Genomic DNA, 14429 nt, shown 5'->3' with positions numbered 1-14429 from the left:
GATGTTATTGGGATTGAAGACGAATTTATCGAGCAACTGCTGTTTCTTATCAACTCCATTTACGAAAATGTACTTTATGTTATATTTTTTTACAAGAGATGTTAATGCAATTTGTACATCGTTTGGTATACAATTACCGGCTGTCCACTCTATTCCGTAAGTATTATAGAAGTGATAATTGTAAAAATCTTTCATTGCGTTTGTTTTTACTCGATAGTAAGGCGGTTTAACGACTAGTAATTTATGATATATTTCTACTCCTTGGTCATTGAACACATAAACACTAAATTCTTTAATAATAATATTTGTACGTCTCAAATTATAATAACCATTGAAATTTATCACCGCGTGATTTCGATTTTTATCAACAGTTTTAGTAACTGGCTCGGTTTTCTCAGATTTTGATTCTTTGCTTGTCGATGGTGTTGGGTAAGATGTAGTTGGATATTGCTTGCTATCACCATAAAGTTTTTTCAGCAGCAAACTACTCATGTATTGAACATTAAGACGAGCGCAATAAAAGCCTTGCTTTTTAATGTGATATGAACAACATGGACCCATTATTTCTAAACTGACGTCGAAGTTGAATTGTTCCAATAATTTAACATGATCAGGCTGAATTTTTATAAAATTGAACAAATCTTGGCGTTGTTTTTTATTTCTAACGAAAACTACTTCATTGTTCAACAACACCCTGAATATTCTTTCTTTTAGTTCCTTAATTTCATGTGTACTGCGTTCTAATGGTATCCCATATTTTTTTAAGTAGATGGTATAAATATTATTAATAAAGTTTATATCCTTTAAGTGTTCGATTGGTGTCGCTGTTACTATCGCAACACCCACTTTTTTAGAATTGTCTTGAAGATAAGATTCGCAGTATTCTTTAATGATGAAATCATCTTTGTAATAGTATCCACTGAAATCAATAATGGTCGCCATTTGTTTGAATCTGACTGGTGTCTAATATATAGAACGAAAATATTTTTTTTATTATTATATTTTACGATGAATTATTTTTATTATATATATTTTTTTTGATCAGATTAACAATCTATTTAAATACACAACGGCTTCTATACTAGAAAGAACAAAAGCTTTTGTGATATGAACTAGTATTATTATAAGATAATTTCTTATCGTACTACGACTTTCCAAAGAAGTCAATCGAGTCTCTGTCTTCAAAAATTTTTTATAAACATCTTTCGCGAAATAATTACAATTTGCTCAAATTATAAAATTTTATACAAAAAAAATTAACTTGATTTAATAGAAAAATTTTTTCTTGTTATTACACAGGAAAAAATTTTGCATCATAATCAAATGAAAATAATTAATCATAAAACATAATAAAAATAAAAAATATTTTCTTCCTATATATTAGACACCAGTCAGATCCAAAAAAATGGCGACCATTATTGATTTCAGCGGATACTATTATAAAGATGATTTCATCATAAAAGAATACTGCGAATCTTATCTTCAAGACAATTCTAAAAAAGTGGGTGTTGCGATAGTAACAGCGACACCAATCGAGCACCTAAAGGATATAAACTTTATTAATAATATTTATAGCATCTACTTAAAAAAATATGGGATACCATTACAACGCAGTACACATGAAATTAAGGAACTAAAAGAAAGAATATTCAGGGTGTTGTCGAACAGTGAAGTAGTTTTCGTTAGAAATAAAAAACAACGCCGAGATTTGTTCAATTTTATAAAAATTCAGCCTGATCATGTTAAATTATTGGAACAATTCAACTTCGACGTCAGTTTAGAAATAATGGGTCCATGTTGTTCATATCACATTAAAAAGCAAGGCTTTTATTGCGCTCGTCTTAATGTTCAATACATGAGTAGTTTGCTGCTGAAAAAATTTCGTGGTAATAGCAAGCGATATTCAACTATATCTTACCCAACACCATCGACAAGCAAAGAATCAAAATCTGAGAAAACCGAGCCAGTTACTAAAACTGTTGATAAAAATCGAAATCACGCGGTGATAAATTTCAATGGTTATTATAATTTGAGACGTACAAATATTATTATTAAAGAATTTAGTGTTTATGTGTTCAATGACCAAGGAGTAGAAATATATCATAAATTACTAGTCGTTAAACCGCCTTACCATCGGGTAAAAACAAACGCAATGAAAGATGTTTACAATTATCACTTCTATAATACTTACGGAATAGAGTGGACAGCCGGTAATTGTATACCAAACGATGTACAAATTGCATTAACATCTCTTGTAAAAAAATATAACATAAAGTACATTTTCGTAAATGGAGTTGACAAGAAACAGCATGTGCTGCATAAATTATTCTTCAATTACAACAATATCATTTGCCTATCTGAGTACGGTTACGATCCTGCACAGGAATTCAGTGCATCGCCTAAATCTAAGTGCAAATATCATTCACATCCCCACCCCCATAGGAACGTTTGTGCTGATTATTCTAACAAAATTATGCTGCAGTGGATACTAACGTCCAAGTTGTACAAAGACGAAGTCTTGAATTCAGTCAGAAATTTCAAAAATTTATCACAAACTCAACTTAGCTCCAAAAGTATAAATAAACCTGCTGCTACCAAGGCACGTAGTGTTCAATCAAAAATTCCTCCTAAAGAAATTGCGATCCAGCCGAAACCTACGCCCACAAATATTATTTATCAGCCGGCAAGTTTTTCCGAAAACACTTCGGTGAGCGATCAACCAAGTACATCGTGGAGCAATCAAAGTGAGCAAGTGAGTGTTCAACGTAGTAGAAATTTAAAAGAATTAGTCAATATTAATTTTGATGTACCATCGGATTCAACGGTCAATGACAATAACATGGTGCCCATTGATTTTGATCTTTCTGATAGCAATCATAATTTTATTAATACAATTTTTGATTTAATTGATCCTCCGGCACACAGTTCTATAAATAATCAAGAAATTCATGAGAGTGATCTCGAAATTGATGATAAAGTTTTAGATACATTTGACGTTAAAAATTTTGTCAGTTCTTGGTCGGAGTACGAATCCGAGCCGATTGATCTTGATGATATTTTGAGTGATGATAGGTCATCAAGTGAACAGACCAGTAACAGCAGCAAGGTCAAATCAGAATTAAGCGACAACGATAATGATTTGTTTGAAAAACTTTTGCAATCTGATGATAACAGTCAGTTGGATGACTTAATGTTAGATTCACATTACCAAGAATTGGAACAATTTTTGCTATGAGAATTATTATTAAATTTCTGTATAGTTTTGGAATTGCTAAATTTTATTGATATTTTTCAATTTTAATTGACATAGATACATTTTTTAATAAAATAATAAATTAATTATTTTCTAATTAAATTTTTATCCAAATTATTGCCATTTTTCAATTTTTGAAAAACAGATTTTTTTTATATTGAGAAAATAATTATTATTATATTTCTTTATTAGAGTGTGTTAAAATGTAACTTCCGTGATGGATCTCTTAAAATTGGAATTTTAAGTTCCGCTTTTGACAGGAGTTAGGTTGGTTATTTCCTGACATATTTTTAGCGTAAAAGGATTTATTTGATTTTCAGAGAATTTTTTACAGGAGCTTTGTTTAAATATTTCCAGCCAAATTTTGAAATTTCAGCGGAAGCGCCCAAACAAAGCTCCTGTTAAAAAATTTTCTGAAAATCAAATAAATCCTTTTACGCTGAAAATATGTCAGGAAATGACCAACCCAACTCCTGTCAAAAGCGGAACTCAAAATTCAAATTTTAAAAGTGTTAATTCCAATTTTTCCACCTTATTCCGTATTGTTTTGAAATAGCTAAATTTTACTGATATTTTTTATTTTTAATTGACATAGAAACATTTTTTTTTTTTTTTTAATATCTATTAGATAAGACTAAGAGAAAATGGAAATTGTGATAGATTTCAGTGGTTATTATTATAAAAATCAATTTATAATTAAAGAATACTGTAAATGCCGCCTTTTTCCATATACTGTATCACTCAGTAAGACAATTGTCACTGAACCACCGATCTCCAATGATTCATTTCCTAATCGTTATTATTTCAAAATATTACAGAGTTTGTGGAATAAATCCAGAAATTGGTACTCATAAAATTTATCTATTGCGGAGTAAAATAAAAAAAACATTTGAAGCTTTTGATACAGTTTATGTGAAAAATCAAGAACAGTACAAGCTATTGACGCAATTTCTGAGGAAAAATTACACTAATATAAAATTTTTGGATAAATTGGGATTCGACGAAAGTCGTGAAATAAAAAATATTGCTTGCAAATACCAAGATGATAAGATTAACAATTATTGCGCTAGTGTTACTGTTTAGTGCATGGGAAATTGGCTGTTTATGCGAAGAAATAATGATGATATTTCCGAACCAAAAGTTAGTAAAAAACAATCGGGATTTATTTTCAACCGATCACTGACAACTGAAATGGTTTTTGGTGGCATAAATCACTTGGTGGTAAATTTTAACGGCAATTGTAATTCTAAAAAAAAATTTATCGTTAAAGAAATGAGTATTTATGTGTTGAATAGTGAAGGAATAGTAGTTGATGGTCAGTTTCTTGTTAGTCAGCCGGATAATTCGCCCAAAAATTTACACACAGTCGTTAATAAATACAATAATGATAGAATGTGGAGCACTGGTGATTGTTCTGAAAAAACAATTAAATCTAAATTAAAAATTTGTACACAATGAAGTATATTTTCGTTGAAAATTTCGCCATGAAACGTTAATTAGTTAAAATAATTGAAGATGATAGTGATGATATTATTTGCTTATCCGATTATGGTTACAATTATCAAAACGAACAGAAAGAATCAACTGCGGAACAATGCGGGCATCACAACTATTCGAATTCCAAAAATAATGAATGTGCTGAGAGCGCTAATAGAGTCATGCTGCATTGGATTAAAAAAATGCAATTGTACAAGCAGGAAATTGTGGAATCAGTTAAAAATTTTTAAAAAAGTCGCGATGATTGAACACCGTAATATTTTTATTAGAAATAGTACTGGCGGTAATATTAATGTCCAATTGCAGTTAATTGATAATAATTCCAATGAAATTGACGATTTATTACGCTGTGTAGTAGATTTAAGTATTGATGAAATACTTGATCTACCTTACAGTAGTCAACATTTAAGTGGATCTTTGAGTTTTAGCGATAGTCAATTGCAGCTGGGTGATAATTTGGCACACAGTTCTGTAAATAATCAAGAAATTCATGAAAGTGATTTAGAAATTGATGATGAAGTTTTAGATACATTAGACGTTAAAAATTTTGTCAGTTCTTGGCTGGAGAAAAAAATTGAGCCGATTGATCTTGATGATGTTTTGAGTGATGATTGGTCAAATGAATAGACCAATAACAGCGATCACAAATCAAAACTATGCGACAGCGACAGTGATTTGTTTGGAAAACTTTTGTAATCCGATGGTAACAATCAGTTGGATGACCCAATGTTAGATTCCAATTACGAAGAATTGGAACGATTTTTGCTATGAAAATTATTATTATATTTCTGTATTATTTTAGAATTGCTAAATTTCATTGATATTTTTCATTTTTCATTTTTAATTGATATTGACACATTTTTTTAAATAAAATAATAAATTAATTATTTTCTGATTAATTTTTTTTTTTAAATTATTGTCATTTTTCAATTTTTGGGAAACAGTATTTTTTTATATTGATCAAATAATAAAAATTTAAATACTCACAAATTATTATGAACAATATTTCATAATACAGCCTGAATAATTTGACATTGACTTATTTAAAAATGTAACAACTACTCTGTAATTATCAACTCGATGACTATACACACACAAAAAAAAATTTATTTGATAAAAAAGAAAAATTTTTGAACCCCGAAAATTTTTTTGAAGTATTTCACTGAGAATCAAAACTAAAAATCATCTAAAAAATTTCTCTGTTCAAGAATTTTTCTAAAATTAAAACAACAAAGCTTTTCGAAATAAATTTCTTGGTTCAAGATTTTTTTTATCTTTTAATCAAGACAATTTTTTTTTACAATGAATCAATGCTTTATCTATATCATTCAAATTTGTCGTAAGGTTTATGATTAATGTTTAATTTTTATAAGTATAACAAACAATTATTAAAAAAAAATTCAATTTTTTCTTTAATTAAGTCAATTTTTTTTAACAATGAATCAATATATCTTTTTTTATATCATTTAAATTTGTCGTAAGGTTTATAATTAATGTTTAATTTTTATAAGTATAACAAACCATTATTAAAAAAAAAAAAATTTAACAAAATAATTCAACAATCAAAACTTGTCATGACATTAAACGCCCGTCTCAGTAAAATTATAGTTAAATAAAAATTTTTTTCGACGGAAACTTGAAAAAAACTTATTTTTTTAATTAACTAATAGTTTAGTCATATAATTACAGTTGAATAAAATTAATTACAAAATAATTATACGATAATTAATTTAATTTATGTCGATATAAGTCATGATCAATGCCCGTAAATTCAATTTTACAGCAGCAACTTGCAGGCATTGAGAACCAATCTGTTTCGGCTTCACCGGTATCCGAAAGTGAGACTAATTTTTTGTACATAAATTTTTGTACACACATAGTCTTATAACCCACAGCAAAACCGTCAATTAATCGGCAAGGACTATCAACATTTCTATAAAAATAATAATTGGTTTATAAAATAATTTATCTATTATTGTTGATTATTAAATATAAAATTTAACTTACTCGCATGTTTCTACATTCATGCCTTGAACATATTCTTTGGTGTTGATAATATATTTTGTTTCTCCATCTTTATTATGTGCTGCTCGTGGAATTATGTATTTTGACTAAAAAAAAAATTTACAAATATTATTATTACTATTCTCGTAGAATAGTTAGATTTATCAGTGGTAAAAACTTACAAGTCCTTTGCAGAGACCATCACTTTTATCATTACCAAATTTTGGTTTTGGATCTAGAGGCTGAAAAATATACAATTAAAATTTAAGAAAAATTTTATATTGTAAGTTAATTAAAAAATTTTAAAAGTTAAAAAACTAAGATTGTGTTTGAAGGGATAAAATACGAGTCAGGAGTAAAATCCTTGATAGTTAAAAAACATAATAAATAAGAGATGAATTTCGCAGTGTTAAAAAAGCGTATAAAAATTTTATTTTTGCGCAAATAAACTCAGAAAAGGAAGAAATGTGAAAATTTAATAGAAAAATTTATTTGAATTTAAGAAAAAAACAATTCACAGCAATCTCTAAAAAAAATTGTAATTATGCATGATTTAAAATAATAAAATTGTAAAATTTTAAAAGTTACAAAAAACGAAAAAAAAATTTTTTTAGAAATTCAAAAATTCATATTTTTGAAAAAAAGAAAAACACCCTTCTAAAAATTTCAAGATCTTTGAAGATCAGTACAAAGTATTTAACAAAAAAAAATTGAGCAAAATTTTAACTGCGAACTTCATTTTTAACGCATTTCAAAAATTCAAATTTATCATACAAATTGACAATCGGTGAGAATTATATGAAATTTTAAAAAGCCATAAATTCAAATCAAGACCTTGCAATGACACTAAATTTCACTAAAAGTTATGTATATTCGTTTAATAAAAAAAAAAAAAAAAAAATTACTCAAGAAGAAAAAATAAATTTTCATACCCTGTCTTTAGTATTTAATAATTCTAAACTCTTCTTTGATCGTAGCGCTTTTTCAACAATCTCAATCGGATAATCAGGCACTTCTTCGCAAAATTCCCGTCCATCGCATTTCGGTAGCAGCGTCACACTAGAATTGTTATTTTTTCCGTTGGCGTAGTGAAATATTTTCTTCGATCTATCAAGTTCCAATTCTACTGGTTTATTTTTTGATCCTTAAAATGCAAATATTAGTTTATAACAGTAGCTTACAAAAATAAACGGTATTTTTTAATATTTCATGATAGTTAAAAAATTATTAGTTTACCTTGAATTGAAATTTTTTCATTAAGTTCCGTTTGATTAACAAAATTTTCAACAAAAGTGACATTTCCATCAAGTTTTAATTGAGTTGGAAAACTAGTTATTAATTTTGTCACCTAAAAAATTTTTAATTATTTATAAAAAAAGTATTTATGATTATTTTCTCAGTCGTAATTTTTTTTTTGAAAGATCCAAAAAAATGACCAAATGTCTTCTTATTTAAATTAATAAGAAAACTTTTACTTAATTAGTATTATCATTTTTTTTTTTTTTTTTTTTTTCAAATTGACTTTTCTGTAAAAACTAAGTTTATAAAATAACATTTAATTATTTTTTGACAATCATTTATTTTGCTCAGTAAAAACATTTAATTAATCCAAAAAATCGAAATTTAGTAAAAAATAAATAACTGAATATGCGTGCGCATGTGAAATTTTAACTTACGTTAATTTTTGAAGTATTAACTGAAAAATGATCATACAAAATTACCTCAAGTACACAACAAACAACTAACAACAACCGTAGCACCATAATTATGAATTTATAATTATTTTTATAAATAAAATAAAATAAATTATATAAATAACACTAAAATTAAGTTGACTTTTTGAATATATTAAATATCCAAACAATATTTAATGGACGCATTGATATCTCATCCTTCAATTCACGTTAACGGTACACGAGTTACAATCCGAATGGAGACGAAAAATTAACGAAAACTGATGCTAAATATATTTGCATCAGGTAGTACACCTTATCCCTCAGTAGAATATACTTATTTTAAAATTAACAATAGTATCTAAGCTTCAAGGTAATTACAGTTGCTGTTTACTTAAGTGCGTCACGGAAGAAAACTATCTCCGTTTCTCTCTTTCCTCTTTTTAAGTGTTTTTGTCCCTTGCTTCCGGAATGGACAAAAGTTAAGCCGATACTTTATTTTTATCTGCTGCAAGTACAGTTTCCATTACACCTTACTGTTTATTGAACATATATTTAGGATTTTTAAATTTTAGATCCTGCCCTCGTCACTTTCTCTACTCACACTCATTGAACCGTAATATACATTTTTAATGCACTTTTTACATTGAGTACAAACTTATAAATAATAAAAACTTATAAACTTATAAATATTTTTTGTTTTTGAAGTTTTTTTTTTTTTTTTTGGAAATTTATGAAAGTTCAGTATGAGTTTATTTATAATTATGTTAGAAATATATTTTTTTGCTTCTTGAAATTTTAAACTGACAAAATGCCCGCGCTTATGTAAAAAGAAAAAAAATTTTTTTTTTCTACACTTGGCAATTTTTTGTAGATAATTTAAAAAAATTTTTAAAACTAATTTAAAATTTTCTATGCAATTAAATTTTTTACGCTGCCATTGTAACAACAGTAATAAAAATTTTTAATAAATTTTCTTGAAATGACAAATTGGAAAATAATTTTTTAAATAAATTTATACTTTTAATAACTTATTAATTTGCAATCATTCTTTTAATTAACTAAAATAAAATGTTATAAAATCCTTAAGTTTAATTTCTGATTTAATGATTTTTATTAATTACTGTTTAAAAAAAAAGTAGATATTTTGAATTTTTTAAAAATTTGATTTTTAAACTTTATTGCTATTTCAAAATTTTTTTCTTCCATAGAATTAATACCTGGCTCAAATTTTAGTGCTTCTTACAGTTAAAAAAAAGTAAAGGATAATTTTAAAATTCTATTTTGCGTTATAACAATTTCCAGCGGCAAAATTTTTGTTTCTTTTTTAGGCATTGGAGGCGCTAAAACTCAAAAGTAGTCTGAAGAAAATGAATTGTTATATACTTATAATTTTATTTTAATTAAAAAAAAAAAAAAAAAAAAAAAAAAAAAAAAAAAAAAAAAAAAAAAAAACAAATCAACTTTAAATTGTAAATTTTAATTTTAATAATTTTAAAGTCATTTGAAATAATTAAATTATTAATTTATAAAGTTGATTATAAATTTTTAAATATTTGATTTCTTCGAAAATGATTCGAGTTGTAAAATTCAAAATTGCTAATTTAAAAATAAATTTTCCATAAAATAAATTATCAATAAAATTTTTTAGCTATATTAATAAAAATTAAACCAAAGATTAAACTCAGCTCTTATCTTTATTAAACTTTCCAAAGTCTTAAATATAAATAATAATTAAAACAAATTAAAAAACATAAATTGACCTAATCTACAAGAAATTAAATTTCCAACCAACTCTATCGACTTAAAAAGTAAACTAAAACCATCAACAGGAGAAAGACAAGGAGAAAAACGTTAGACAAAAAATTAATGATAAATGTCATGTATTTCCATCGAGGATTTAAAAAAGAGATTTTATAATGCCAAGTAATATATCATCAGTTGTTGATAAAGCAAAGGAATGTTTCACAGCGTAATTACAACAATACAAAATGAAAAATAATAATAATAATAATAATAATAATACGACAGATGAAAAACGATATTAAATATAAACAAGGTCTCGATGGTCTTAAATATATTACTTCAGCTGAAGAACATCAATCAGTATTTTATTTTATTTATCCCATAAGGACGTCTAGTATTCTTCAGCTCCCTCGCCTTCACCTTCAGCAGAGTCCATGCCAACCTCTTCGTAGTCTTTCTCAAGAGCAGCCAAATCTTCACGAGCCTCAGAGAACTCACCTTCCTCCATACCTTCACCAACGTACCAGTGTACGAAGGCACGTTTCGCGTACATAAGGTCGAACTTGTGGTCAAGACGTGCCCAGGCCTCGGCGATGGCTGTCGTGTTGGACAACATGCAGACAGCACGTTGTACTTTGGCGAGATCTCCACCAGGTACGACAGTTGGTGGCTGGTAGTTGATACCAACTTTGAAACCAGTTGGACACCAGTCGACGAACTGAATGGTACGTTTCGTCTTGATGGTAGCGATGGCAGCGTTCACGTCCTTGGGGACAACGTCACCTCGGTACAACATGCAGCAAGCCATGTATTTTCCGTGACGCGGGTCGCATTTTACCATCTGGTTGGCGGGCTCGAAACAGGCGTTCGTGATTTCAGCGACAGAGAGCTGCTCGTGGTAGGCCTTCTCCGCGGAAATAACTGGGGCGTAGGTGACCAGAGGGAAGTGAATACGTGGGTAAGGTACCAAGTTTGTCTGGAACTCAGTCAAATCGACGTTGAGAGCTCCGTCGAATCTCAAGGAGGCCGTGATCGAGGATACGATCTGTCCGATCAGTCTGTTCAAATTCGTGTAGGTGGGTCTCTCGATGTCCAAGTTGCGGCGGCAAATGTCGTAGATAGCTTCATTGTCAACCATGAAGGCGCAGTCGGAGTGCTCGAGGGTCGTGTGGGTGGTCAGGATCGAGTTGTAAGGCTCGACAACGGCTGTTGATACCTGGGGGGCCGGGTAGATTGCGAACTCCAGCTTTGATTTCTTACCGTAGTCGACTGAAAGACGCTCCATCAGGAGGGACGTGAATCCGGATCCGGTACCACCGCCAAACGAGTGGAATATTAAGAATCCTTGAAGTCCGGTACATTGGTCAGCGAGCTTGCGAATTCGGTCGAGGACTAGATCTACGATTTCTTTTCCGATCGTGTAGTGACCGCGGGCGTAGTTATTCGCTGCGTCCTCTTTTCCGGTGATCAACTGTTCTGGGTGGAACAATTGACGGTATGTTCCGCTTCGAACCTCATCTGGAAGATTTTTAATGTTAGTATTTTATTTCAATGAAATTTTTTCAATTTAATTATTTTCAAGGATCAAATAATTATAATTACATTGAAATTTGTAGACATAAGGTAAAAGACCCAGTTATTGACACGGGCCTAGTTGTTTGACACTTGTAATTTTATTCGAATTAAAAAAATAAAATGTCCTTTAAAATTCAATTATCTTAAAATTTATAACTCAAAAATGATATTTATTAATTTATCAGAGTTAATTTTTTTTTTTTTTTTTTTTTTTTTAATTAAAATAAAATTGCAAGTGTCAATAACTAGGCCAGTATCAAGAACTGGGTCTTTTACCTTAAGAAAATTTTTTTAACAAATTATTATGAAAAAAATTTAACATGTAGAATTAAAAAATAATTTACTAGTGTTAGAAAAATTTAAACGATTGTCAGATTTCATTATAATTTCAATTATTTATTCATTTTATTAATAGTGTTTATGAATTAAATTTATAATTATTTTTATCGATATTGAAAACTTGTTAATCTAAATATTTAATCATTTAAATTAAGGTGAATTAATGAATCTAATTTTATCAACACAAAAGAATTTCTAAATAATTATCACATCATATTATATTAAGTATCATTAATTAATGTTTGTACTGACAGAAAGAATTTTAGTTGAATTAATTATCGAGTAATTTTTGTCAACAAAATATTTTAGCTACTTAAAGCTATACATATTTTTAAAGTTTAAGTGAAAATTTTTTTTTAATGAAAATTTTGTGACATTTAAATCTAATTATTTAATAATTTCCTAAAGTTTTATTGAAGAACTTTATTTTGAAGATTAAAATTATTTTAATGATTATATAAAAAGACCTTTCTAATCCCTGAATATAATTATAATTCTTCAAACCAGTGTACTATAAATTATTGAAAATATAGTATAATATTTATAATAATCATCTTGTCTCCATAATTAATGATTCATTTTTATCAATGAAAATTTTTTTAAAATTATTACAAAACCTAGAGCTCTAAATTCGAATTTAATGATTAAGAATATTAAACTATCAATACAAACTTATTTTTCAATCAAATTTTTTTGATTACCTACTTCTGAAAAATTAACGATCAATAAAATTTATTCCATTAAAGAAGCATACTAAAAATTTTTTATCATTAAAAATAATACTAAAATTAGCAAAAATTGAATTTTTTAATAAAATTTTACAAAAATAAATTCTTTTACAAAAATCAATTTTTAAAGAGAAAAAAAAAAACAAATATTGTAAATTTGACTCAGTATCAACGAATAAAATTTAAAGCCATGACCTGAAAAATTTTTATCAACTACTAATTACTCAAATTCTTATTATCACTCTTTATCTAATTTTACCGAGCGTACATCTCCATTAATCAATCAAAAGAATACCAGCGAGAAACAACAAAAAAACAACCGTTAGACTTTTTCTAGAAGCTTCTCATTATCCCATAAGAAAGACTAGTACCAAAAATAACCGCTCAAACCATGGCTTCCCCCCACTCATTAATTTCCGTTACAACTCCAAGCGTTAAAAGAATCTCGATAGTTCCCCAATTTGATCACCTAATTATTACATCAATTCAAGATAATCTACATTTTTTAATTTTTTTTTTAATAATTAAATTAAAACAAAAAAAAATTTTTTTTAAATTGCACTTGCAGTTTTTAAAGTTTTTTACACGTGCGAATTATTTTTTTATTTTTTTGTAATAATTTTTTTCAAAAAAAAAAAAAAAAAAAAAAATCAAAAAATTTTTAGAAACCCTAAAAATGTAAAATATATAAAATAAAATAAAAATAATCCTCACCGACTACAGTAGGCTCCAAGTCGATGAAAACAGCTCTGGGTACGTGTTTACCCGCACCAGTTTCACTGAAGAAAGTGTTGAAACTGTCATCACCTCCTCCAATTGTTTTATCGGAGGGCATTTGACCGTCCGGTTGGATTCCATGTTCAAGGCAGTACAATTCCCAGCAGGCATTACCAATCTGTACTCCGGCTTGTCCAACGTGGATTGAGATACACTCACGCTGCACAAAAAAACAATTATTAATAAAAATAATACTCGCGATAAAATGAATAATTAAAAAAATCAATACCGCAAAATGTACGCATTATAAAAAGTTCAAAATCAATAACGTGACTCAACCGGCGACCGTTACAAAATGGCGTCAAGCGACGCGATCATCCTTTGTCCGTAAAATAAAACTATTAATTCACAATCACTAACTGACTTAAATTAAATAAAATCTATAAGTTATTAATTTAGATAAATAAAAGTGGGTTTTTAATAAATAATAATATTATTAAATATTAATAAGTATCTTTAGCTTACCATTTTGTCAAATTAGTTGATTATCGTAGAAAAAAAATATGAACGATAGCTTGTATAGCTTGTCGGACTGTGAGAGACTCAGAGCGACCTTTTTCGTTGAGTTCAGTCGTACGACTACGCCACGGCGTTGCTAGCCGGGGCTTTTATAGCCTCGGTACGAGGACCCGATTCTCACTACTGATTGGCCAACCGCGCCCAGTGCTCCATCTGCAATTGGTCGATTTCAGCCGCAGTACCTTGTAACCGCTCAATTAAATATTACTACGCTGAGAAAAAATAGTCCAGTCTATAAATTGATCGAACCTTAAATATTTTATTTTTTATTTATTTTAAAATTCAGCTATTTAGTTTTTTTTATTTCACCAACTGCGC

At 28.2% G+C, this 14429-nt stretch overlaps 2 protein-coding genes across 3 annotated transcripts; both read right to left on the bottom strand.

The window, feature by feature from the left end:
• Positions 1-6386: 6386 nt before the first annotated feature.
• Positions 6387-8995, bottom strand: LOC141524128 (neurotrophin 1-like). Of its 2 annotated transcripts, none has more exons than XM_074237795.1 (6): positions 8476-8995; positions 7991-8102; positions 7687-7898; positions 6937-6996; positions 6758-6861; positions 6387-6683 (listed from the first exon to the last, which is right to left on the bottom strand). In XM_074237795.1, the coding sequence occupies exons 1-6, from the start codon at positions 8515-8517 to the stop codon at positions 6476-6478; spliced, it is 738 nt and encodes a 245-aa protein (XP_074093896.1). In that variant the 5' UTR covers positions 8518-8995; the 3' UTR covers positions 6387-6475. The 2 variants fall into 2 exon arrangements, with proteins under 2 accessions (XP_074093896.1, XP_074093895.1); XM_074237794.1 differs by having other exon boundaries at positions 8431-8991.
• Positions 8996-10293: 1298 nt separating this feature from the next.
• LOC141524261 (tubulin alpha-1 chain) lies at positions 10294-14217 on the bottom strand. The gene is made up of 3 exons (XM_074238014.1): positions 14058-14217; positions 13530-13752; positions 10294-11691 (listed from the first exon to the last, which is right to left on the bottom strand). Exons 1-3 carry the CDS (start codon positions 14058-14060, stop codon positions 10565-10567), a joined length of 1353 nt encoding a protein of 450 aa, XP_074094115.1. The 5' UTR covers positions 14061-14217; the 3' UTR covers positions 10294-10564.
• Positions 14218-14429: the final 212 nt, after the last annotated feature.

Source organism: Cotesia typhae, unplaced genomic scaffold, assembly GCF_013202065.1.
Source record: "Cotesia typhae breed Kobodo isofemale line unplaced genomic scaffold, CoteBio_Ctyphae contig_22, whole genome shotgun sequence".
NCBI classification, from domain to species: domain Eukaryota; kingdom Metazoa; phylum Arthropoda; class Insecta; order Hymenoptera; family Braconidae; genus Cotesia; species Cotesia typhae.
This window is presented reverse-complemented; position numbering and strand designations above follow the sequence as displayed.

What these genes read in the sequence shown, in the direction of transcription:
- LOC141524261 (XM_074238014.1), bottom strand. An exon ending in CTTGGAGCCTACTGTAGTCG is followed by an intron (nt 11,692 to 13,529) that starts GTGAGGATTATT and finishes AAAATCTTCCAG; the next exon opens with ATGAGGTTCGAAGCGGAACA.
- LOC141524128 (XM_074237794.1), bottom strand. Translation starts at nt 8,517, where the DNA reads ATGGTGCTACGGTTGTTGTTAGTTGTTTGTTGTGTACTTGAGGTAATT. An exon ending in ATGGTCTCTGCAAAGGACTT is followed by an intron (nt 6,862 to 6,936) that starts GTAAGTTTTTAC and finishes TTTTTTTTTTAG; the next exon opens with TCAAAATACATAATTCCACG. An exon ending in ATGAATGTAGAAACATGCGA is followed by an intron (nt 6,684 to 6,757) that starts GTAAGTTAAATT and finishes TTATTTTTATAG; the next exon opens with AAATGTTGATAGTCCTTGCC.